The sequence below is a fragment of the Meleagris gallopavo genome, chromosome 6, assembly GCF_905368555.1.
Source record: "Meleagris gallopavo chromosome 6, MGAL_WU_HG_1.1, whole genome shotgun sequence".
Taxonomy (NCBI): Eukaryota; Metazoa; Chordata; class Aves; order Galliformes; family Phasianidae; genus Meleagris; species Meleagris gallopavo.
The window spans coordinates 22,572,891-22,599,658 of NC_139409.1; the positions used below are offsets into that span (position 1 = coordinate 22,572,891).

The 26,768-nt window shown below is 38.9% G+C and overlaps 1 protein-coding gene across 4 annotated transcripts in view; it reads right to left on the minus strand.

Annotated features, from left to right (window-relative positions):
• Positions 1-26,768, minus strand: part of CDK6 (cyclin dependent kinase 6) — a 132,795-nt gene that overhangs the window by 70,062 nt on the left and 35,965 nt on the right. For all 4 annotated transcript variants that reach the window (XM_085227441.1, XM_085227439.1, XM_085227440.1 and 1 more), the window contains exon 4: positions 9,214-9,381. In XM_085227441.1, the coding sequence (XP_085083567.1) occupies positions 9,214-9,381 (168 nt within the window). The remainder of the gene's footprint in view (positions 1-9,213; positions 9,382-26,768) is intronic.

Sequence of the window (26,768 nt, forward strand, 5' to 3'; positions counted from 1 at the left end):
AACGCTGCAAGCAGACTTCTCAATCCATCTGGACTTTTTCAACTTGCTATCCTGACAAATATTCCATTTTTGCCTTCAGATCATTGTTCACATCTATTTGGGAAACTTCCAGGTGGTCTTTTCACTTCCTTAGTGAAGCGTCTCTCTGTTTTATGTCTCATTTTAATTCTCTGCCCTCTCATGTTAGGCTTTTATTAATTGTAACCTCTTTTTGTTATGTTCTAAGAAATAGAACATAGACCTATTTGTTCTATGTCATCTCAATACAGCTAAGCAGTTCACCATTTCTGCCTTTGCAAAATGATTTCACCCTGACATTTATGCCAGGGTGCGTTATGCCTTCTAACATGCTGAAAGCTGTTTCCATTCAGTGAGGAGCTCAAGAAAGATATCTCTGTTAAACTTGACCATATAAATGATGTAAGGACTTGAAAGGGCAAATACAGAGAATCCCTCATCAAGAACAGCCAGTTGCATCACAGAAATTCAGTGAGCTCCCTCTCAGAATCAGTTATATTTATTGCCTGCACTGGTCCTCATATAGGGTGCTTCAGAATCTCAATTCTTGTTTTCTAACTTCCTGACTAAATTAATTTAAGGCTAGTTCACACTATCTAGATCTCATGACTTCGTTCTTCTAGTCATTTTCTCCCTCTCTGCCCCCTTCTGATGTTTTTAGATATAATTTCCATCTACAAAATCATGACTGTGTTACATTTAGTTTTTTTTTCTGTCTCACAGAAAATAGGATCCCCATTCTCTAATCAATAGACACCTTCCCTGTGCCCATTCTTGTTCAAAATCTTTTCTATTAAAAGAAGAAAGCAAACAGTACACAGTATTCTGGATGAGGTCTGATCAACTAATTTGTGTTGTAGGATCAGCATTTTCTCATTTTTAACAAAATACTCTGCATCTAACAGTCTAAATTTCTATTTGCTCTTCTCATGCACCAGACCGGTGACTCACAAGATGGCTTTGATCTTTGCAGCTTGTTATCAAGCTATTGGTAGATACTCAAAACTGAGGAATTCACCTTCTAGATCACTAATTCTTCTAGTGTAATCTATTTTCTTCTGCATTTGTCCACTTAATTCTAAAATATGGTAATTTTAGAGAAATTCAGATTAGGTTGTGTCCTATACTGGAACCTGGATAAACTAGGACTACTAAACTTCCATGGTTTAGCAAATGAGAAAAAAAAAATTATCTTTTCACTTTTCACAAGAACTAATGTATACAGCAACATGTAGTAGATTTCTCTAGGAAGCCAACTACAAGGCCCTGGACATCTGCTACCATTCAGCATATAAAAACAAAGAAAATAATGATGTTAAATTAAGAACGGAAATTGAAGGATGGACATCAAGGAAACTTTCTGAAAGTGATTATATAGAGGTTTTGGAGCAGACTCCCCTGGAGAGTTATGGAATCCCTATTTCTTGACATATTTAAAGTTGACAATAGCAAAACATTAGAAATGACATAACAGAACTATCATGCCTGACTCAGAAAAAGACTGGGTGATTTCAAATCTCTTCTGCTTTTAAGCCCTAGAAATTCCATACTGGTGACACTGGTCAAGTTCTAAATAATGTTAAGCTAAAAGAAATTTCCTCTGGTGTACCTGGACAAGGGAATTTTCAGTTAGGAATAACTTCTACAGCAGGAATTTGCCCAGTGAACAGTGAAAATTTATGGATACTTCCCCAATACTGCAAATTTTTACTGTATGTAAAGCTCTGAGAGCATTTCTGTCAGCAGTGTAGGGATGCCTACCTTCATTCCAGAATAGCAAGTGCTTAAGGGGAGTATGGCAGTGCTCTGCTCATCTTCCTTTCCCCATCTCACATTCAAGAACGCAACAGGCCCATACTTGCTAGCCCTGTGTGTGTTGATAAGAGCATAACCTGGGGCTGTATTATAGTGTTTCAGGATGGTTTGAAATTATGTGGGAACAGTTTTGTAAATACACAAAGAGAGACCTTGTCAAACAATCAAATTGTTTTCACAATCCAACCCTCTCAATTATCTCTGAGAGTAGTTGTAAAAACAGACCCGCTTAAATCATCAGAAAAATGGTACAAAGAAGATGTAAATCACTGGGTGGGGGAAATGCACTACATATTTTTACATCTGAAAGCAGAAAATAGAAGTAAGGGCAGGCAATATCTGGATGCTCTTCTGTAACACAGAGAAAATGCACACTAGTAATTTTCTGCCTTTCCTTATCCCTCTTACACCTAGCCCCCTTGCTTTTTGAGCAGTTTAAGCACAGCTTGTTCCTTGTAATTCCAGTTCTTCTACATCCTAAGTGAGTTCACCAGATATCTGCATGAAAACTTTAGGTGTTACTAACAATGTTTACTGAATCTTGTTAAGCCAAAAAAAAAAAAAAAGGAAAATAAAGAGACAAGACGAGGAAGAAGAACGTAAGAACATTTCATTTTTTCTTCACAGCAACATGTGGAGGCCTATTCACATGGAATACTTTTTTCTCACCATGGGAACTGCTCTGATACAAAATAATACTGGTTTTCAACCAGATCTAGAAAGAAAATGTATCACATAAGTCAAATGAAGAGGAACCTAAGAAAAATTACCACGTGTCAGGTTCAAAACAAAATAATAAACTTTCTTTACAGTATGGAAGTTAGCTGCAGCCAAGAAAATAAAATGTCCAAAAAGAAAAGAGATGAATTTGTGGAGGACAAGTTCGTCAGTAATTATTAAAGACAATGCCTGAGATACAACCTCCAGCACTGAAAATTGCTAAATCTCTGATTGCTGGAGTCTGGTTTCTTGATTTTACTCTCCTTCATAAGCATTCTCTGTTGGACATCATCTTTTGATAAAGAGCATGTTAAACCTTTGGTCTAGCCCAGCAGAAACCTTCTTTGTTCTGATATGAATCGTACAAGGAATTCTATCTTTTCTCCTTTTTTTCCATCAACACAAAGAAGACTTATTCAGCAAGGTTGAACTAGTACCATTGCAGGGCTGCAAAACATGCTCAGCTCAGTGTGGACAAACTCTGTAATCACATGAGATATATTCTAATGCTGCAGCCCTGAAAAGAAGATTATTTGGCACAGAAGACATTCTCATGTGGAGCCAATTTGCTTGTTTACTGTAAAGTAATTTACTTTCTTTTAAAGATTAAAAGATAGTCTTTTTATGGTTCATGATAGTCCTGGGCCTGAATCACAGCAGAGGGTTGCATTCCCTGCATTCCTAGCAGGTCTCAAGGGTGAGTTATGGTATCAGCTGTGGAGGAACAGCACAGAGCCCTGAACTCAGGCCTTGGCACTTGGAGATTAAAAAATACTTCAAACATTAATACAGATACAAGTTTTCTTCAGATACAATAACAGCCTTAAATGAACCAGTAACTGATTGTTCATCTAACATCTTCAAAAAAGGTTAAGTTGGTGTGAACTACGAAGTTCTGAAAAACATTTCCGCGTTTCAGTTTTTCTGAGTCCTCAGCTGACGAACTTCAGATGTGGTTTCATAACCGACTCCAACAAACCTAAGACTGTGATCTCTATGGAGAGGATGACCCCATCCTTCTGCTCACCCTCCTCCGTGTCAGTCAGCGCTTTCACTCACATGGCCATGCTCTGATTTGCGTTGCCTAATCCAACTGAAGATCAGGAACTCCTTTTTGTGCGGCTCATTTTCTGGCGAACTGCAAGTTCATGACCACTATGGGAGCCAACAGTGTGTGGCTGAAAGCAGGACCATCCTTTCTGCAGCAGCAGTAGAAATGCTGTGTCTACTTACGCTGGCTGCAAAATGGCACCCTTAGAATACCATCTCCAGGATGCATTTCTAAGAATAACACCCTTATTTTGTCCCTCTGTGAGCACTCTTCTAGACAAGTCTAAAAGCTTTCAAATATCTTGTGATGGGCAACAAGAATTAATGGTCAGTTTTCAGAATGATCCTATGTCACTATCATGACACTGAACAAAAGCAACTTCTATTCTAATTTCCTAAGTTTGTCTACACATATTTCTGTATTGGCTTTTGATGTTTTATTAAGCAATCTGCTTGTTCATAGATATTTTCACGTAAATCTGAGCTCTCTTTGTGAACATCTGATTGGAGTAAAATCAACATAAATATACATTGAAATGATTTTAGTGAGCTGCTCAGTTTCCTGTCAATGTGCTGCTAATTATTTTTGTTCTTAAGATGGCTCCAGAGATAATGACCCATTTTATATGATGGAAATAGTTTTTCTGATATGGGAGGACACTATCTGGTTGTTTGCTTCACAAAGCAAGATACATGGACCTTTTATGCAGAACTCTATATTAATAGGAAAGAGAGATTTTCCTTAAATAAAGCAACCGATTTAATCACAAAGCATTCCTAACCAACCACAACCTTTCAGCAGCAGCACTCAAAAGCTCAACGACACATATTTTGATCCTTTGATTGGCTGGCTGTGACTCATTTTCCTTTTCAGGGACACTTCGATGGACCCAGAAATGCACCATGAGGGAAGAGCTAAAGATGGGCTCAGACCTACGGTGATGTGCTTCCTCACATCAGTGAAGACTCAGCGCGTACCAAAACAATGTCACCTCCACCTGTCTGAGGGAGCAAAACTTCAATTCTCATCAAAATCAATACGACACAAAATCCAGTGTTGCTTTACTAATTTCACTGAAGCACCTCTTAACACAGCCCAGACTGTGCCTCTGATTCACCAGAGGCAGGCTCTTGATTAATTTCTGTAGGCCCACCCTTGTGTTTGATGTTAACTGTGAGCTATAAGGAGACTGCTGAATCAGGCTCACTCAGGGTTATCCAATGCCTCTCAGGCTAAAGTTGCAATGAGCAGACTCTGGCTTTGCTGGAACATACCTGGCATAGGAAGGGACTCTGCAGGATTTATTACATACACATAAATATTTGGATTTTGGGAAGCATAGTGTCATTGAAAGGTGGCTGAATAAAGAAAGGAAAAGATAGAAAGAACGAATCAAAGCAGAAGAAATTTCTTTGTGTTGTTTCCAAGCTCTTAACTCTCATATTAGCTCAAACAAGAGCCTACATTCACAGTATTTATTTACTAACAAGTGGCATTTATTAGTATCTTACAATGCAGCACTGGGCAGGAAACAGGAAAGTGCTCTTTTCTTTTGGAAGAACTTTTTTCCATCTTTTTTGTTATTCCTTTTGTTGCTGTAACTAATTTATATATTTATTTTACAAAGTAAGCCCAGTTAGCGAAACTTATTTTATGCTCCCTTGCTACTATACCAACAAAACGAAACCCAAGTTCCTGCATGATGTGACATGTAAACCATTTGTGCTGAAGTGACTGCCAGGAAACGGATGGAAAGTTTTTATCCTGAAGAAAAAACACTCAAATAAAATGCTAGCGTAATCTAAAATTATTCACTGACAATAACTACGGGATTTTATGTTTTTTTTTTTTGTCAGCCTAGCAGAGCCCAGCATTAAACAACTTAGGGCATCAGAAGAGAAAGTGATGCATTGTCTGATGTTCAGTAAATCTAAAAGCAAACTTTTTTTTTTAAAGGAAGACATAAAACAATTTTGTTTGCATTTCATGGGAAAAAAAACATCAGTAGTGCTGCCATCTAAGGTAAAGCACACATGTTTTCAAAGAAAGCATTGTGTGTTAGTAACATCTTGCCAGTTTCACTCAGGTTCTTTAAGGCAGGTCATGATTTAAAAGCTGGACATCCCCAGTTCCACCTACATGCTATGATCACAACTGTGCGCTTATCTCAGTGTTCTGCTGTGCCATGATTCAGCTTCATTTATTTTCTTTAAGGCAGCTAGAAGTCAGGAAAGGACTGATGAATGGCTTACTTCTTTTTCACAATGCAACTTCAAATTTTCAAGACGGCCACCTGCTCCTTTGTTGAGAGAAAGTTAAAACCGAGAGCCCATTTTTCTGAGCAACAGAAAAATGTAGATAGTTCATTAGCTTTTACCATCAGACTCTAAAATTACAAAGTCACATCAATTCACCTCTTCTCTCCTATGGAGCTTCTCTGCTATCACAAAGCCTATTCAAAATTTCCCCAAGGGCCAAGACCAACACTAGAAAAAGAGGCTAACTTAGGATGAAACTGAAAGCGTACACTATTATCCTCCATCTGAGACTCCCCGCCCCAACCTCGTTCTCTCTCTCATGCTGTTATTTCAGACCTGTATCAGCGCTCAGCCTGACCACAGCTGGTAGCACTGATCTCCACCCTGCCCCCCCAAGGATGCGTAACATTAGTTTGAATCTTTTATTCAGTCACCGAAGAAAATACCAAGAGGTAAACGACTGCAGCACGCCCAGACAACAGATCTGCCAGAAGGATTGGAGAAGCAACTGGCTGTCAGAGAGAGCCTGCTTTGAAGTTACCACTTGCAGCACCCAGAGAACCAGGGCTGGATTGGTTTGTACTGGATCACTTTCATGGCAAGCTCTTTTTGTCCCAGTTGAAGAGTTCCTTTGTGAGCAAAGAATGAGGACGCATCTTAGGAATGATCTGATACTTCAAAAGATGCTTCTTGTAACAGTTCATTCTGCAGAAGGATTCTCTTCTGAAGGAAATGTTGCAGAGCCCTTGTGTTGATCACCATGTAGCACATGCAATGTGTTTCTTATCCTTGCCTGTCTGCATTATCACTTTTTAATAAAGATCCCAAATCAATCCTTGCAAGCTCAGAGTTTTATTAATTGACAATTAATTGACACATGTTTAGATATATGCTGTTTTTCATAAGGCAATATTTTTTTCTGCAAACACATCAAAACAAATCTGGAAGTCAATGAAAGTTTACTCACTGCCTGGCAAGGATCTGCAATTTAGACTTTATTTTGGGAACAATAAAGGTTTTTAAAAAAATTGTTTCCTGCACTGAATGTTAATGGGGGAAAAAAGCAAAAAAGGATTAGCACTCCAAAGCAGCTTCTCACAAATAAAAGTTAAGTTCAGAAAAGGAAAACTCATTGCCTAATGGGACCAGATAATACACATTTAGTAAGTCTCTAACCAATGCAAATTCTGGAAAAGCAACGAAGGCTGACATTTAAAACCACATCACATTATCACATTGCACGGAGGGCTCGTCTTTGGTTAGTGCACACACAGCAAAAGCTGATTCTGAAGTAAAAACCTTAGCACAAGGTGTTTCAAAAACCACTATTTTTTTAACTTAAGAAAGCAAAGCATCCTTTCTCTTAAGCCTGCCATCAGCATGAACATTCTATCAATACACTGTCTTTGAACACAGCTTTGATTTTTAAAAAAGAAAATCCTGCTAGAGTAAATTTTATGTGTGAAAGCCATAATTCATGCCTAGATCCATACACTTGTCCTTGGCACCTGAATAATTCAACTATTTTAATACTCTTCAGCATAGCTGCAACGACAGCGGCATTGTGTTAACACAGAACTTACTCGCACATGGACACCCTCAGCCTAAGGATCTCTTGTTCACAGCAGTGCTAAGGATATCAGCGCATGGGTTTTGAGCCACTAGTTCCAGCAGGCAAGTATTAGATACTTGAGTACAGGTATACCTTTCACATAAGAGTTCTGGCAGTGTTCTCATACAAGCAGATATTGGTATGGTTTTATCAAAGTAAATGTATTAGAATGTATTAGCGTTGTATTTCTGGGTCTTCTAACCTTCCTTCCTACACAGGCTACATGATCAATCGTGGACAAACTCCAGCACAGTTCTGTAGATGTTTTCTCCTCATGTTATGCACAGCTTTTCAAAAGCACACTGTCAGCAGCCATAGATAACTCCAGTTTTAGTTTAAAGGATTTTATAGATCAATAGAAACAAACACTGAAACTATTACTGTTTCTGACTACCTGATGAAAGATTACAGCAATTTAGGAGCAATCTTTCTCTCCTTTTCTTCAGAGCTCTGTTTTGAGTTTTTGAGTTACAATATGATCAGCCCTCACTGTCCTCAGCTGAGATATTCTTTCAGCTTTGGATTAGGCTACAACCTACAAGCAGTGGAAGAGAAAAACCAAAACCAATCCTAAAACACAAGTTTACTTATGCTTTATGTTAAGAGGATACTTTCATACATTGACCATGATGATGTTTCAGTTTGCTGCTGCTTCCTGCCTTCATTCATACTGACGTCAGAACCCAGGATGTCACTGTCAACTCAGAGTGGTAGTGAGACTCTTACAGCAATAACAGTGGATTGCTTTTTATCAATGTGAGCCAGGCTGACTTCTACAATACAATGCAAAGTGCAAACTGGACACCTTTCAGTTTCTCTTTTCCTTTTCTCCCTTGCCTGTCTTTAGCATAAGTAATACTACCATGGCAGTTGTGATACTTGGAATACAAAATAGAAAATTATTCATGAGCAAGCAACAAAAACAAATGACACCCAACATGTACACAGCGCTGTTCCTCTTCAATACACTTAGGTGTGCCAAGCTAACAACAGCTGATTTTGGAGGCAGGGACAGCAAGTGTGGAAACGGTCAAAAGCAAAGGGCTGGCAGAGCTTTCCTACAAGAATTAATGCAGGAGAAGGCCAGATCTTCTGGGACCAAGCTCATGTCTGAGCCAAGGACAAGCAGGGGAGATCCTTGGAGAGGGGCAACAGTGGCAGGGGATCTAGAGATACTGGAGGTGCTCTTTAACAGCTAGTTTGGGAAATAGCTGTGATTTTAGCTGCCAGGTCCACTTCAGCTGCCTCTAACACAGTGCTATGTGGAATCACTCGCTAAAATATGGGAGCAAACACCAAATCCATATTCACACATGAGAAATCATAGGTGTAAGTGTGGCATTTCCTAAATTATCTGTGTATTTTTTTCAGACAAGACTACTTCAGCATCAACATGAATTTTATCTCAAAATAGATATACTTTGGAAACTTTAACATGCAAAACAAGCCCAAATCACAACAGAAGCTAGACTGCAGAGGTTTCAGAAAACTAGCACATACCTATCCTTCAATGATCAGTCATGATTTAATTTAGAATCAGTAATCAGTAATTGATTACTTTTACAAAGTAACCATAATAAATTCAGTCCAGGTAGGAAAGCAACTGTTTTGCAGACACAAGTAACTTCAACAGTAGAGATGATTTTAGAAGCAGAGTTAAATACCTTACTTATCAGGGCCATAGAGACTAAAGCACTGTGCCAAATTAAAAGAAAAATTAAAAGCTTCCAGAAACTTACCACTGATGTAAGAGCCATCTGAAAACTGTAGATTCGTGCAAGGCCAAAGTCAGCTAACTTGATCTGCCCACTGCTGGTTACAAGGATATTTTGGGGTTTCAGGTCCCGATGCACCACACGATGTGAGTGCAGAAAATCCAGTCCCCGAAACAGCTGAAGCATCATATCCTAAGTATAAGGAAGAAATCAATACGCAATTATCAAGACAAGGCAAACACCCAGCCACAGTCTGCAGAACTAATTTAAGTAAGTATTGACTTGAGATAAAAATACCTATTAATATTAAATGGACAGGATATTGCTAGAACCTGTTGACTTGAATAGGTGCACTTATCAAGTTCACATATCATTTCTACTTGAATTATTTGTGGTTAATTGTTAAAAGCATAAAGACTGTTCAACAAACTTAAATAACAAAAGCATGTCTGCGAAACACAGATCAACTTTTAGTGAATGCTGTCCAAGTAAGAAAAATATATTGCAGCTTTTTGGTTTTAACTTTAAACCACGCACCACTTTGCACTTCCCAGCTGTCTGCTTTGTCTTGTCCCAGTGAAGTGAAATCTTGTTATTCACTTCAATAGGCACAAGCTCTGTTTCAAACAGGAAAGCTAATTAAATGACTGTTTTGTCAGAATTTAATGTTACAGTGGGAAAAAAGTTTACTTGTCAAAACCCATTCTATAGAGTACACTGAAAAGTGTAGAAACTTCTTAGATCAAACTGCAGCACTAAATCAGTGTATTAACTACCATTTGGCTTTCTGTTGTGTTATGGTGATGCAATCTTCCATGACACTTCCACAGCAGAAGACACTATTTCATCTGTACCCATGTTTTCATACTAATCTGTGTAATGTGAAAGGAATGAACCAAGAGACTCAAAACTAAACACTAGAAACCCCCAGAATTCCAAATGAGAGGGATACCATCAACTTGAAAAGTGTATTTGCAAAACAAATAGCTACAAGGAGATGTTGCAGTGAGCAAGAAACAAAAGGAGTAAGTTAATTTTTTGTGTGCACTTGACTTGAGTTGATGAAAGTCCAGCCCTGTGCTTGCTGGTAACATATGTGCTTTCCACAAGCAATGCAATAGGCTCTCCGCCAATCCTGTTGTTAGCAACCAAAATGATCTTGAAGAGGTGGATGGTATGAAACATAGGAAAAAGGTAGGATAAACTGAGTTTGGTTGCTTTTGTTCTTATGATCATCACAGGAACAGGAAAAACCTGACATTTTTTACAAGAAAACATTCAAAGCATACTATGAAAAAGAATCCTATCTGAAAATTGATTTTAAAATAACTCAAAACATTCAACTTGATAATATTGCTTTATCTGGATGTATTTTTAAGATAAACTTTGACACTGCTATGTAATTTAATATAAAATTAAATGTCTCAAGTCATCACCACAGAAAATATTATATAATGTATAAATACTAAGGCTGGAAGTTCTAATCTGACCTCTGATAAAACATGCCCATTATTACATACAGCCTACAACTCCTTCTGCCAAACAGTAGTTAACAGTGGGCTGTTGATACAGAGATCAGTTTTGATTTGAAGATTCAAACGATGAAGATACTAACATGAAACTATGGAATCTGTGGCAACATTTAACTATAATGACCTCTGAAGAATGGTGGTAAACTGAGCTCTCGATTCTGATGCTTTTATTTCCTTTGCTTCCCCAGGAAAAGCAGAGATTTGGTCATTTTGATAACTAGCTTAATAGGGTTTGCTCCTCTAAAACAAATATACAAAGTGTAGTGAATCTTCTTGTATTTTCGTAAGTTCCCTTTGCAACTCAGAAATGTGTGGAAGAGCTACAACTACAGCCCTGCGGGTCCCCAGTAGAATTAAAATGTGTCTTACCTAGTCACTATTTTAACTTACGTCAAATCCCAATAGTCTTTGGATGAGTCTTGAAGAGTTACAGCACATACCAAAAACATTTAACCATGTGGTTATCTTATGCATGTACTTAAAGTTTTCACTGAATTTGGGTCTAACTATTTTATTCCAGACAAACATGATACCGGAAAAAATAACAACTGAATTTAAAGAACTTCAATATTAGTCAGTAGATCCTGGCAAGTCCCTTTTTGTGACATTTCTGCATCCTATTCATTTGTCAAGAATGTAAACTCATTCCTGCAGTTACCAAACATATCAAGAATTTTCTCATGCTGTTTCTGTTTCATATTTCCCCCTCAAGCTCAATGAATGTAGTTCCGCTCTGCTAGTTGCAGAATAATTTCCCTCATCCAGTGGAAGTGCATCCAGTTTTATTAGCATTATCCCAATTGCCACAATTTGTTCTATGTCTGCGTTTCCCTGAGATACTTTCTACTGTGCCTTGGCATACCATACGTTTGATTCACAGTTCAAATCACAATTCATAAAGTAATTGCAAAATGATGCAATTCTATTTGACAAAACAGAAGATTCATTTCTTAGCAGATTTGAATAGTAATCTCTAACAAGTCTAAGAAGCTCTAATCTCAATCAGATATTCTTTGGGTATTTTATATTTACAAATAGATACCAAACAGTGACTGTTGTTTCAAGTTAGAGACTTCTACCAATCTCACCAATCCTACAAGAGCTGTTGCCTGAGTTGAAAATATATATATTATTCCACTGTGATTGCTTTCAGAAAATCATGATCTTAAAACGTTTTCCCTTTTCAGGATGCATTTTCAAAGTACTCTATGCACAGACCTAAAATATTTATCTGTAACTGCTGAAAACTGAGCTACTTTGGGATGCAACGAAGCAAAATACCTTCCTTAGAGGCAAAAATGTAGCTTCAATTTTGCAAAAGTCTTATAATGGAAACAGTAAGAAGCAAAAGTTGTTATGAAAATGACACAAGTTTTATATGTTCCACCACATATGGTATTGGTGATGGCATTCCCAAATCTGGAATATTAAATTAAATATGGATATTTACTGAATGCTGAGACCAAATTATGAGAAAATTTTCAAGTAGTGCCATATTGTATCAATAATACATACAAATATACTTATTTCTGCTCATAAGTGGCTCCTACTATTGATGAGGACATGGACAGATTTGGATTAGCATGAGCAGTTGCTGCTGCTGCCTCTTCCAAAGATGGGATTCACAGCTTACCTCTACCTCAGGTGCCAGAGGAAAAAGCCTTGATCTCCTCCAGACTTCATCTCCTCTTCTTCCTATCCTTTCTTGACCCTCACCCTTAAACTTCCTGCAGCTTCTGATCTACATGTCCCTTCCAAGTTACCAGTTCCAAAAACACCACTCTGATACTTTAAGAGCTCCCCACCATTGATTTCCAGCTAACATTATCTGTCACTTGCCTATGTTATCTTACTTGTTGTCTAAGGCTGGACAGATTCTCTGCAGAACTCACACAATATTTATCTCCATTCACTATTAGGCCACATATACCATAGGGAACCACAAGGAAACTTTTCCACAAACATTTTCACACACAGTTTGCAGTATACAGAAGAGGAAAAAGAGGGAAAGGAAGAGGTGCTTCATGATAGAGCAGATATCTATCTATACAGCAACCCATGGAGGATCCATGCAGGAGCAGGAGAAAAGGAGGAAGGAGAGGCAGAAAGAACTGTTAGGAGCAGACAGTAGCCCAACAAACATTACCCCCTGCGCCCCTCAGGGAAGAGAGAGCTCATGAGGGATGTGAGGCTGGAAACAGGCAGTGGAAGGGGTTATTTTAAAGTGCTGTTTTAATATTTGCTTTTTTCTTTCCCAGTACGCAAATTAGTAATTAAATACTTATTTTAATCAGCATTAAACTTAAGACCAAAGCAAGTCTGTTTTAACCCTGATAGTAATTGATAAGCAATTTCCCTGTTTCATCTCAGCCCACTCATTCCTGCTTTTCTTCTTTTCTTTTCTGCTCCATTCCCACTGAGGCTGGGGGGAGCAGGGAGTGGCTGGGTGGGAGTTTGGCTTCTGGCCAAGGCTAACCCACCGCAGTGGTAAAGGTGTGTATGCTAGATTTTCTCTTTGTATAAGGGTACACAGGGGTAGGCAACCTGAAGGGAAATGCCAAAAGTAAAATGCCTTCAGAGACCACCTGCGCCCATACGTAACATACACATAAGAACGGCTACTCATAATGTAGAGCTTACAATTCCATTCTATTGACTAGCAGGTGAAGAACAAAAAGCTTTTATCCAGATTCACCTTTGTCAAGCAGAAAGGTGTCAATTCAGAAAAAGTAAATCATAGAAGCCCATAAATATAGTCAATCATACCACCAAATACAAGCAGTATGGTAAAGATCCTTATCAGCTACAGATCGACCCTAAATTTGAACTAAAGCAATGCTGGTTTGTCTTTTTGTTTTGTTTTGTTTTGTTTTCCCCTGGCCTATTTTCCCACGCAATTTCTGTGCTAAGGTTTGGTAAAAGACCACAACCCCCTGGGATCTCCTCATGTTTCTCTTGTTCCTCTGCGGAGTGTCTCATTCACCTGCACAACAACCTGCCTCCTCTACCCAGAGTTTCTACTTATTTGTATCTCGTCTTTCTATTTTTGCAGAGCAGAACGGAATGCCTATTTTGGACGGCAGGTGTTGGGATACTTGTCCTGAACATTCCCTGTAGGAGTGTTTGCATAAGAGACAACCACAACAAAGACGACAAGTTTCAGACTGCAACATGTAATGAATCAATCAAGCCAGGCTGATAAAGAGGCTCACTCTGTCTCTCACCGAACAGCAGAACAGAAGAGGAGCGGCATGAGATCTCCTTCATATCCACAGTATTATACCAAACTCCCAGCCATCAAATTACTTTCATTTTAAAGGATGTTTTTCAAACATGCTGGCATAGAAGTTTAAAGAGCTCCCAGTTTCTCTGAGGGCTATTTTTGAAGCAGAATAATTACAGCACTTCTATGGTTATACTTTGTAACAAACAGTCAACATTAATTAATGCCAAAAAAAAAAAAAAAGGCATTCCTGAGGAATTACACAGTACAGATACATGAATAGCAGAAGACATGATTAATGTTGTTACACTGAATCCCAAAAGCGTTAGAAATAATTTAGTGACTCCCAGTTAAATGCAGTGATTTTCTTTTTTAAATCTCGTCCTCACACTGGGTTGGGAACCCATGACACCAGCCTGCCTAGAACTCCATGCAATGGAGTGGGAAGTGAAGCAACTTGTCACAGCCCATGAGGCTGCAGGATGCCCTTCCCTCTACAGCTGGCTGGGTGCAGTGGCTGGCACATGGTAGCAGACAGAAAGATCCCGGCTCTTGTGTCCTTTTCCTGCTCTCCTATCTCATGAGAAAGCCAGTCTGATCAATCTCCTTTTGGGGTATTTTTCCATCCTGGAGGAGGAGGAGGCTACGCTCTGCCTCTACCTAACCCCTATATAGCCTCTCAAGAGTCATCCATGATTCATCCTAATACATACATAAAAACACATTCAAATTTCCTTAAACTGGGTAACAGTATATCTCAGAGAAGTCCGATTGCTTTCCATGGAAGTATTCACAGGGTAAGGATTGACCCTCAGAAGTGAAGATTGCTGTGATATTTCCGCCAGTTAGAGAGCATGAACCTCACAGTGTATTCAATTTAAATATGTTCATTGTCAGAAAAGAGAAAAAATCCAAATGACCTGTTCACTTAGTCTCAGTCATCAACTTTACAGGATAAAATATTCATTTTCTTCTCACAGAATAAAATACCGTGCAGAAAGAGAAATACATCATCGCATGTATTAATAGCAAAGGAGAACTAACACGTGCTAAGCTCATTAAAGGAGTTGCCTAATAATTTTTTGGTAATTTTTACACTGCTACTCTACTGGTAAACAATTTGCTGACAATGAAATCATGGTGATACTTATTTTTAAATATTAAGTTAATATTTGCATAATTATTTGTGATTGTAAAATTGTTTTCATCATATCAAAGATACTTTATATAGATAGATAGATACTTTATAACATTTAGAGTAGATTAATACATGTTTAAAATACCTTCTGATAAAGATCTTTTAGACTATTTCTATAACAAACAGATTTAAAACGAGTGATTCTGGATAACCGAATTTTTAGGATAAAGAATGCTACTGACATGCCCTCTCACAAATGCAGTGAACAGGGACACCCACATCTAGATCAGGCTGCCCAGAGCTCTGTCCAGCCTGGCCTTAAATGTCTCCAGGGATGGGGCATCCACCACCTCTCTGGGCAGCCTGTGCCAGTGCTTCACCACCCTCACTGTAAAAAAAACTTCTCCCTTATATCCAATCTAAATCTCCCTCCTTTACTTTGAAACCATTCTCCCTTCTTCTCTCACCACAGATCCTGCTAAAGAGTCTGTCCCCTTCTTTCTTACAACCCCCTTTAGACACTGAAAGGCCGCTCTCAGGTCTCCCCAGAGCCTTTTCTTCTCCAGACTGAACAGCCGCAGCTCTCTCAGCCTGTCCTCATAGGAGAGGTGTTCCATCCCTTGGATCTTTTTTGTGGGCTTCCTCTGTATACACTCCAACAAGCCCATGTCTCTCCTGTGCTGAGGGCTCCAGATCTGGATGCAGCACTCCAGGTGAGGTCTCACCAGCACAGAGTAGTACATATACTGAATTTGTTTTTTAGTTCACAACTACTGAGATCAGTATGGAAATCTGGCACTATTAAGAAACTACTAAAACAGACATGCTAAAATTGAAAATTTTCAAGTCCTCTAAAATAATAATCCAGGCCTCCTTAAGGAGCGCAGATAGAAGATTACTCAGAACAGTTCACTGAACTCAACTGGGTGCACATACTTGTCTTAATTTAGTCTTAATTACATAGCCTTTGATGCTAGTCAGCAGTGTTGTTTGGGGAATGTCTGGAGCACACCAAAACCATGCTTCATTAGGATCTTCTGCAGTGACATAAATTCACTGGTTCCCTTGTAACTCTGAAGGGGCAGTTAGTGAGTTTATGCAAAGGGACATGTTACATTTGCTGTGACATAAGAAGGAAAATAGTGGCTCGGTATACAGAAGTCCAACAATTTATGCAAAAATCCAAAAATTCTCCGATGTTTTAAGACTACCAAGGACCTACATAATTGATTTAAAAGTTTTCATTCTTCCTGACACCTTGGCTATAAGGCTTTTCATATCAAATTTCTTGCTTTCTGGCTCAATACCTGGAAGTCAGTTAGCATTACAGAATCAGCTGCTGTTATTCACATTTGATGAGAAGAACTTGCAGCCTACATAATTATTGTCCTACTTATTTTCAGTGATTCAGTGTACCAGAAGTTCCTATCAGAGTGGAATTACCAGACATGCAAATGCAACACAACATTTCCTATTTGGCTACTGGAATTTTAGAAAGAAAATACATGCAAATTAAATGAGGACAAAGGGGAATTTTGTTTTAACAATTTGATAGAAACTGGCAAATGTGGCACTACTGACAAGATCTGTTCTAGATGTAATTTTTTAATTAACATTTTCAAAGCTTTCCATTCTTTGCATCCAGTAGAAAAAATAATAGAAGACACAGCCTGTAACAGAATATATAGATCTGGGCCTAGATAAGTGAATAAACACAAGTTTTCCCCATTTCTCTTTGCTATATCATGATAATTTTGTACATCCCCAAACATCTTCTGGGTAATCTCTTTTAACATTGTTTCCTTATTACAAGTTTTTCATAAAACTATACTAGATACAGTAATATCTCACAGTGCATTCTGCTCTGACAGTTGTTACCTACTCTGTTCTTCTATTTCTGATAATAGCTGACAAAGATATGAGAACTAAAACAAACCAAGAAATTCCCCAAACTCTTTACTGGCCCACCTAATTGGTAAGCCCAACAAGAATGACTTGTGATAGCATCTGCAGTTTCTGTGCATTAGCTCTGACAACTCTTCTGGCATATGTTCGGGGACTGACACCAGTCAAAATGAAGTATATAAGAGTTACACCAGGACAAGTTGTATAGCCTGGGCAGAACTGCAGTCTGAATTTTGGAGAACAACTTTCATATAATTTTAGCTACATTAATCGTCACGTCTCTCCACAAAGAAAGACAGCCTTCTTGCAACTGATACTGTGAGCCTACTCCTTCTGAGCCAAGAAGCAGACTTGCTGTCGGCTAAGAGAGTCTGTTCTGGAGCTCTGTGCATACTCCCCTTTTTATACCCCCTCAAAAGAGTTTAATTCTTTCAGTTTAAAAAAATAGTATACTTAGTATATACTTTCTTCCCTCATCTTGGGACACAGTCATTTCCCTTTCAGAGACTTTGCTTCTGCATTCCTAAGCTGTATTTTGGGGCATCTGAAGTGAATCATCACTTGTGGCAATTTCTGCAGAAGCTCTACTGATATAATCATAGAGATTAGTCCATCCGGAAAATTTAGAAAGTTGAATGTGATTCCCTTTAACTTCTTTGTTGTGCTTCTGAAAGGAGTTCACAGAAATCACTGTCTCACTCTATGCCAGTAGATTATTGATCACTGATGAGATGCTTCTCTTTCAGCACTGCTTGCACCTGCACATACAAGGTATTGGCCAACATACAAAACCCCTTCCTTGGAGGACAATGCTGCTTAATCAGCATTACAGCCATTTACCAGCACCTTTGTGATGCTGTTGGTTGTAACAGCTCTTCTTAATCTGCTCAGACTCCAGGAAGGGTTAAAAATATGGCATATGTTGACAGTCTACGCTCCTTGCTAACAGGAAAGACACGTTGCTGTGGGGCCCACATCTCAGCTTCTCCTTCCCTGCAGCTGTCTGTGGATAGCAACTAATTGTATCCACTTGTTTAACCTCAGGGATAACGTCTGGAGGGGACCAAGTGCCACAAGCCTACTTTTTTTTTTTTTTTAACGGTCATTTCCTCTCTGGTGTAACTTGCATGACAGCATGTGACAAGCAGAAATTAATGGGGACACTGCTGTGCCAATACTCTTGAATCGCTTTGACACTGGCTGCAGGCTGCCTGCTTGGCCACCCAGCCAAGACCTCACATGAAATATGGCAAGGGGCCCACAGCACTATTCACATATTAACAAGCCAGCTGGTCAGTGATTAGAGAGCTGCAACAATGCTATGCACATACATCAAGAAAAATACTTTACAAACAGCTTTGAACTTAGCAGGTAACGTCTGCTAGAAGAGCAAATCTGTAAATCTATCCTCTGGGGACTGCTAACTTAAGCTAACACTAGAGATAATGTGGAAGGCCTTGGGAGATGACTGTCCTGCATTGTCACCTGAACACAACAAGGGCTAACCTAAGAACAATGACCTGCATCTTGATATGGTCAAAATCACATGCAAACAACACAGACCAAATGGTTTCAGGTCCAGAGGAGCATTCAAATTACATAAATACATTGAGATTTGACAGACTGCTCTTCCTAATGGTCCACCAACACCCTGACAACGTAGACGATACTCCTGCAGAAATTCTCATTGTATTTGTCTGCAGTGTACGATCAAGAGAGCTGAGATTTGTTTATACGCTTATACATAACAACAAAGGCCGAGACTTTAAAAGTATCCCAGAGGATTTTAATGATCAGATCTCCTTGGCTAGATACAAAAGGCTCAGGAAGACTGCTTCTTTAGTTTACCTATTTTTTTGTTGCTGTTTAGAACACTAACACTCAAAATGCATAGGCTCTCTATGAAACACCTGCATGGCAACAAGAAAATATCTTACACTTTTTTAGAACTTAGTAAACTGAGTTAGTAAGATCCTACAGGATTAGAAATGCAAACATTAAAAGTCAGTAGATCTTAAGCACCTAATACCTACGGCTCCTTCAGACAGATAACTTTCATTTAACAAAAAACTTGCTTTAACTTACTGTAACACAGGCCTGTTCCATTTCCTGATATGTGAGGAAAGATATTTTCTGATATATAAAAATACGTAAGAGTTCAAGGCACAGTAAAACAGGCTGGCAGGATAGATGAGTCAATTTTGTGAATTAGAAATTGGAGTTACTGTATTCATTCTGATTCATTCTGGGCCTAATTCATTCTGATTTCTTACATCATCAAAATGTCTAGAAATTCAGCACAGTCATTCAGAGTACTTTAAAGCTGACAAAGAATGTAGTCTCCTATCAGGCACAACAAAACCTAGTGAAGGCACTGGAACTCCATCCATCACATTTCAAACACCTGTACTGGCCCCACTGCTTTTTAATATTTCCATCCTCCTCCCAAACTGATCAGAGCCACCAAGACCTTCAGAAAGTTGTAGCCAGTCTTCTCTGAGACAAAACTGTCAGCATGACACCAAACACAGAAATATAAGTACTCTCTCAGAGTTAGATGCTCTTATAATAAACAGTTCACAAATTTTATTAAAGATAGGAATAAAGAAGAAAGTAAGAAGTCAACTCCTTCCTAACCTCTGCAGAAAATTCATGATACAGGTGAGTTGGGCACTTTCTAAAAATCAGTTTTCAGTAATATAGTTTGTTTCCACTATATCGTTTCTACTTTGTTTCTTCAGCATGGCTGAAGTATCATGATGCTCTTCAGAGTTGTACAATGGCTTGGGTCAATTACTGAGTGTAGTTCCAACAGTTTATTTAACTTTGCTTCCTCTGTTGCTCCATATTATAAATTCAGGGATAATGGTTAACTACTTCATGAGTGTTGCAAAGATTAACTGGTTAATGTTTGTTAAGTACTGCAAAAAGAATCCAAAGATTTAGAATTTGCTTTCAGTTATAAAGGCATAACGACCTTCAAGAAAAACAGGGATATATAAAAGAGAAAAGATTTCTTGGATTTAAGTTATGGGTAGAAACAGGCTTCAAGGAAGAGCCGAGAAGCGATAGCGTACTTTTGGAACCAGCTTAGTGAGGAGTCCTGGCCGAAGAATTGTCCATATAGCTTTAAAATGCTCTTGCACCATTTTATGAACTATCAAAATATTAATCAGGATGATAATCTTACTGACACCTTAGTACATATAAATCAGGCATAGAGAAAACCAGAATTGTTTCTTGGACGCACTCAACAGTGAGAGTTATTCTCCATATTTACAGATGCAATCATTTGCAATTATATTAATACTAAATTTAAAAATCTATAGCCTTTGAACCAAAAGCACTACAAAGTGAACAGACAGGCACTTCATCCTACAGACAAAGGATGGGGATATTTTGCAAGAGGAGTGAAGCAAGTGCACAAAACCTTTCACTTTCATCAAAAGCATTAGAAGTTTCTAATAGCATTAGAATAGGGAATGGCTGCCCATTCCCTGCCACATACATAGATTATTAAAATCACAGAATTGTAGTGTCCTGACTTGGAAGGGACCTACAAGGGCAGAATTACAGAATAGAATATCCTGAATTGGAAGGGACCCACAAAGATCACTAAGTCCAACTCCTGGCTCCGTACAGCACCACTCAAAATCCAAACCCTGTGTCTGAGCATTGTCCAAATGTTCCCTGAACTCCGGTACTTGGGGCTGTGCCCACAGCCCGTTCCATGCTCACTATGCTCTGGTGCAGACCCTTTCCCTGACCCCAGCTGCCCCTCCCCTGATACAGCTCCATGCTGTTCCCTTGGGCCCTGTTGCTGTCACACAGAGCAGAGCTCAGTGCTATCCCTCCGCTCCCTGTGAGGAGCTGCAGCCGCCATCAGGCCTCTCCTCAGCTCCTCTGCCTGAGAGGAACAAACCGAGGGACTCAACCATTTCCTTTTCCACACTCACTCTCAGAGACTGTGGTCCTACTTCATCTCCTTGGGTTTCTACCTCCCACATGTGATTAGCAAGCACAGTAATTCAGCAGAAGGTGCCAGGTATTAGCATGCCTCAGTAGCTCACTGCTGCATTGCATATACAACAAACGGTAACAGGCGATGAGATGCCTGAGGTGTCTGCTCAAAGCACATCTTCATTTCTAACAGATGGTCTGACACTATTATATAGCACCACTAGGAGCAGCTGCAATGTGAGACATGGGGGGGGGGGGGGGTGTCCCACAAATCTGCCAAGTGTCTCCAAAGTCCCAGGCCACAGTCCCTCCACTTCTGAGTAGAGTAACACTGATTTACATTAGTGTAAATTCATGTAAACCTGGACTTGTTTTCATTTGACCACTTGACTGGTTCTTAAAAAAAGAGGCATTTTCAACTCATGGTGACACAATGAGCAATGAGCCTCCTTACTTCTTGGTGTTAGCACAGTAGACAGCAACTGGTCCTGCTTTGGGAGTGCAGGGGAAGAAAGGTGCAACATGAGAGCCAGTAGTCTTCTTGCGAGTGGAGAAGACTGCGTCCTGTGTTTTGCAGGCAAAACATCTTCTCCCTTCCCAACCCCCAAATGCTACACAGAATAAACTCTAAGGGAAGAAATTTTACATAAAGAGCCAAAGGCATGTTAGAAGTTAATTTCTAAAACGAGCTTATCAATGGAACAAACTACTTCCACAAAGCAGTATCTTTTAAGAATAAAATGTCACAAATGATGCATAGAACTAATGCAGCTTGTGACAGATGAGTAATTTCTCTAAAGACTAACTTGTGACAAGCAAAAAAGTATGCTATTGATTACGTAAGCTAATTTGGAAGAGAAAACTACATGTCTTGTTGTGTATCTTCACTGTAACCATTCATGGAAAAGCTATGAGGACAAAGCTAGCTATGACCCAGACAACCTGGAGCACATACACATGTGCTTTGCTGAATCAGGCCCTAGAAAGATGTCTTTTGTTTTCCCTATCAACAAAGAAAACATTACAAATCATACAATACAATATCAAACTCTATGTTATTCCAAAAGGACAGTCAATTAAGCAGAAGCAAACTGTATCTTTAGAACAACAAATGAGAGAGGGATCACTATCAAAGGACTTTTGTTTTCCTTTGTTTATTAAATAGCAACCGTATTATTTACTGCAGCTTTGCAAGCTAGTGAGCAGCTGGGTGTAACACATTTCCATGCTGTGTAACCTCTCCTTATGCTTCGTTAGACTCCTTATCAGAACCAGAAGAAAAGAAATCTCTCTGTTATGCTTTTCCTGTGGCAAAGGAAAAGACAAGATGATGACTTTCCAGCTCATTTCACTTGTACAACGTTCTCATCAATCACCATGGGGTAGGTCTTTGTTATTTTCACTGAAGGACTGTTCTTAGTTTTCTGTCACAATAAAGCGTGACTCCACTAACTAACAAATCAAGGTTACCTCCACCGCATTTGTAAAGGAACAAAATGCAAACATAAGGCCAAAGCTACTTCTGAAATATTTTCCAAGGCCCAGTTTCACAGACATAAGCCCAAGCTGAATTAGGTTAAAATTCTTTTCATTGAAACGAAGGTTAAAGTCTGAAATAGAGCAATTGAGGTAAGGAAGCTAAGCTAACCTAACATCAAGAACCAAAAGTTTTCTGCTTGTTTTGCGACTTTCTGCTCCAGAAACCAAGCAAAGAAACTGTGGTTTATTTTTATTTTAAACTTTCTGTCAAGTATGCATCTCTTTGCAGTTTTGGTTCATTATAGCCCACGCAGCTTGGCCTCTATTCTCCTTTTCCTATGTCTACAATAAGACTTACAGACATTTATAGGAATTATGTGAACAAACAGAAAGCAAGAAAGTGATACATTCTAATCAAGGCAAAAACATAACCAAAAATGCTTTGTCAGACGGTCTTTCCTTCCTTAACTTTGTGTTTTTATATGTCTTTTTCTTGTTGGCCTGTGTTGTTTCTCACTGAATGACAGTTACACGCAACATGCTATTGTAATAACAAGCATATGGCTCAAAAATCACTGCTGAGTTTCCCAAGTCTCAAATTAGACATTTTTATTTAAAATACATGAAAGACATCTGTATACTCTTTCATTAAACACATTTTACATTTGTAACGTCCTACGTATTCTTTTGGAACCCTTTCCATTAAAATGCCGAGTCGGAGTTTGGATAGCAAGTATTTCCTTTGTAACACTAAGGGAGGAGTATATTACTGTCAAAAATATCTCTCTAAAAAGTCCCTGCTAAAATATTTACTCTACTTGTCAGAACAAGAATATCTGAAGTTAATTCCAAACGAGAGAATATATTAGAATGAATCATAAACTAGATGTTAAAAAAAGGCAATAAACTGCCATTCCCGTGCCCCTTCCCTGCTGTAAAAATGAACAAAAAATGACTCTGCATTTGCATCCACAGAACATTGTAACATTTGAAGCCTTCTGAGATTCCTTAATTGTAGTTATGCAACAAAACTGTCACATCCTAAAACAAAGAACAAAAATTCTGCAGCTGAATTTATTAGCTTGAAAAAGAAATGCTCTTAAGAGATGGCTGTCTTCTTGACTTTTTTTTTTTTTTGGCATTTTAAAGTTACAGTGCAAAGCCTCCTACTGCAGAGATCAAAGTAATGAGACATTTTACTAAGGTTTATAACATTTTATGGTGCTGTTTGTAAAGTCACATATTTAGCAGCAGTGAAAATTGTTCGGCAGTAACCTTCTTTGCAATTAATCCATTCATTTCAATGGGCTCTTTATGGCATGACACACTTCAATGTTAATAAAGATATCATGTGCTGGCTTTTAGGCATTGGTCAGAATGGTAAAAATCAGATTCTTTTGAATGAGTATTCCCAAGGGTCATGATTTTCAAAGGCAAACGGGGTAAGTTCTGTGGTCAGAACAGTTATGATATTAATAAAAAAAGAAACAAACAAACAAGCCATTGTGCTAAACCTGTGATCCTGCAGAGTCCTTTTCCGTTACTGAGTCAGTTTACTATGATGACCAACTATGACACACTTTTGTAAATAGTCAGGAGTCTGGTTCGAAAGATACAGACATTGCTTACACATACATTTTGAGTGAACTTCCTTGGTCTGACAAAGCACAAGCAAAAAGCATGTTTATGACTAATCTGAGACTACAGAAACAACAGTTTCATTTCTTCTTTGCTCTAACTTTGGAATTCCTCAGGTCACTAATAAAGGATAACAACTGATCCCACTCTGCTAGCTCCTCCAATCTGAAGCCTTTCAACCTCACTTCTTCTATAGTTAGAGCAATCTGTTTACACAAAATTAAGCAGAAGATTAAGTGCCTTGCTGGAGCAGAGCCTCTGCTCCTCTTTTAAAATCTGAAGTTGAGCCAGAAGGGCACAGGTATATATAATCCAACATTATTTCAGATGCTTTATGTACAGTGACATTAGTAGTAGTACTTATAGCTGTAACAATAACACAGCAGTCAAAAGAAACTAAAATAGTAATGTTTATGAGTTTTTGGGTAAGGCTTCCAATCTCCAAATTAAGGACAGATTCTGATTTAGGAGCCTAAGCTCTTTTTTAATTGCAAGCTGTTCATGCTTTACATGAAAACAACTGAAAGGCTACTTGCTAACTGATGCTAATAGCATTGCACCACACTCAACCTTGGAGCAACCCTAAGAAGCTAAGAGCTACACCACAGAAGGATTTGACCCATAGTCCTGCTCTGGAGCAATGACACTGGCAAATATTACAAAGCCACATCTGTAGTTATGAAAACTACAAATAAAGTAACCATTTTAATCCCCCAATACTTTCCCTTGCTGTTGCACAAGGAGCAAACACAAACAGTATTTCTGTTATTTCACTCACGTTTCCATTCTTAATTTTCTGTCTTTTGGCAGCTGCTTGCGAACTTACTAATAATATGTGTCTTTGTTTGGACTTTTTAAAAAGAAGGATATTCTCAAAATGGAAGAAAGCTCATTTTATTTCACTTTGAAACCTGAGAAACCTGTAACATGAACCACACGCTGATTACAGAGCAGTGATACATAAGGGAAGCAGTTGTGCAAATGTGTGAAGTGTGGCTCTGGTGGGGAGCAAGCAGAACAGAGAAGCACAATTTCAGACAAATAATGCTGGTGTGGGATCTGATTACCATGACTCATGTTTAACAAAGTATTATGTAAAGGGCAGCCAAAAAGGAGGACCTATTAGGGTGGGCATTGTATAGTCAAGGGTTTTCACACAGTCTCTTCCATTAAAAGCTCACAAATAAAATGGACAAATAAAATGGACAAGACAGACCCCAGGTGGAGAAACAGTGAGATGGTTCCATATTATTTCTTAATGAGAGAGTTGGTTAGGGGGGGATAAAGAAAATGAAAAGCAAAAAGATAGAGAAAAAGTTGTGGAGGGAGGGAAAGGACAGAAAATGTTATCCTGTGTAAATATAGAGTGAAAGTGAGATGAAGAAATGAAGGTGGAGGGAAAGGATGGAAGGAAGAAAGGACTGGGAAATGGGATTAGCACGGGCAGAGAACACTGAGTTGAAATACTGGAAATTCTCTGAGTGTCAGAGGTTATGGCTTTAACTGCTTCAGAAGCTGAATGTAGTTGTCTGCCAGCACTGGCTGTTGCTTCTCTGCACTTTTGTCCCTGATGACTACAGGATGGAAAGCAGGGAGGAGCCAAGTCTGTTCCACTACCTGCAAAGGAGAGCTGGATACAGGATCTCCACCAAGTCTCTGGTCCCACACATAAGCAGGAAGGAAAGGCATAGCCTCAGCTAGGGCACATTTATTCCTTGATGTTACTGCAACTGCCTTCAGCTCAGCTGTACCTGGTGGTGAGCTAGAACAGAGCCCTAATGGAATGGACTCTGAGTATCAGCAGCCATATATGTAGATTCGTATATGTACGTATATGTGTATATGTGCAGCGTGCCTCCATGTGCACACATATAAATACAGCACACACCAAACACTCCTCACACGCAGGAGAGGTGCTGTCCTTTTTGTGTTGATGTCCATGCGACTCTTCTCTAGCACTTGAGTTGCCCATTCTGGACTCCTCTCTCCACGGCTATTTTTGTATCACAAGCTCCCTACAGTGCAGAGCAACACTCACCATATTTCCTTTTCTCCTTCTCACACTTGCTGAAATCGCAGCATTTTTGCTGCATATATATTAGGGGGCCAATACAATAATTATATGCCTATGCACGTGCTTACGTGACTACTCGTTTATACATGAAATACATTAAAAAATTCTTGAGACTAATTTTAAGTTCTACGGAGGAAAACATGCCCCCCCCCAAATCCCTATTTGTATGGGATTTTATTTTCAGGCAGAAGCTACATGCAAAAGAAATGAACACAACATATCTTGAGTAAATCACTGTGCCACTGAAGTAACTCACTTCAGATTAATTTTTACCATGGAATGCAATAACCTGACTGCTCACTGGCACGAAAGAAGTGCACACAGATAGTGCAGAAGAATTATATTCCTCTTGGGTGGAAAACAGAGTTTTGTAACAACTTACAGTATTACTCTTCCACTAGTGAAGAGCTGCTTGTGGCCACCTTTTGAAGTAATTTACACTACATCTGTATATTTGCCATCAATAAATACATGTATTTTGTGAATGTTCTAATGTGAATCTGAGCTGCAAGTTGGGTTTGCTGAGAAAGGTATGGGAAAGGTATCTCGTAATGACGCTTCTTCTCCCAGATTGGCTCAGTTCAACATGAAAATAAACGTTTGTCAGGTTTCCCAATGACCTGGCTCATC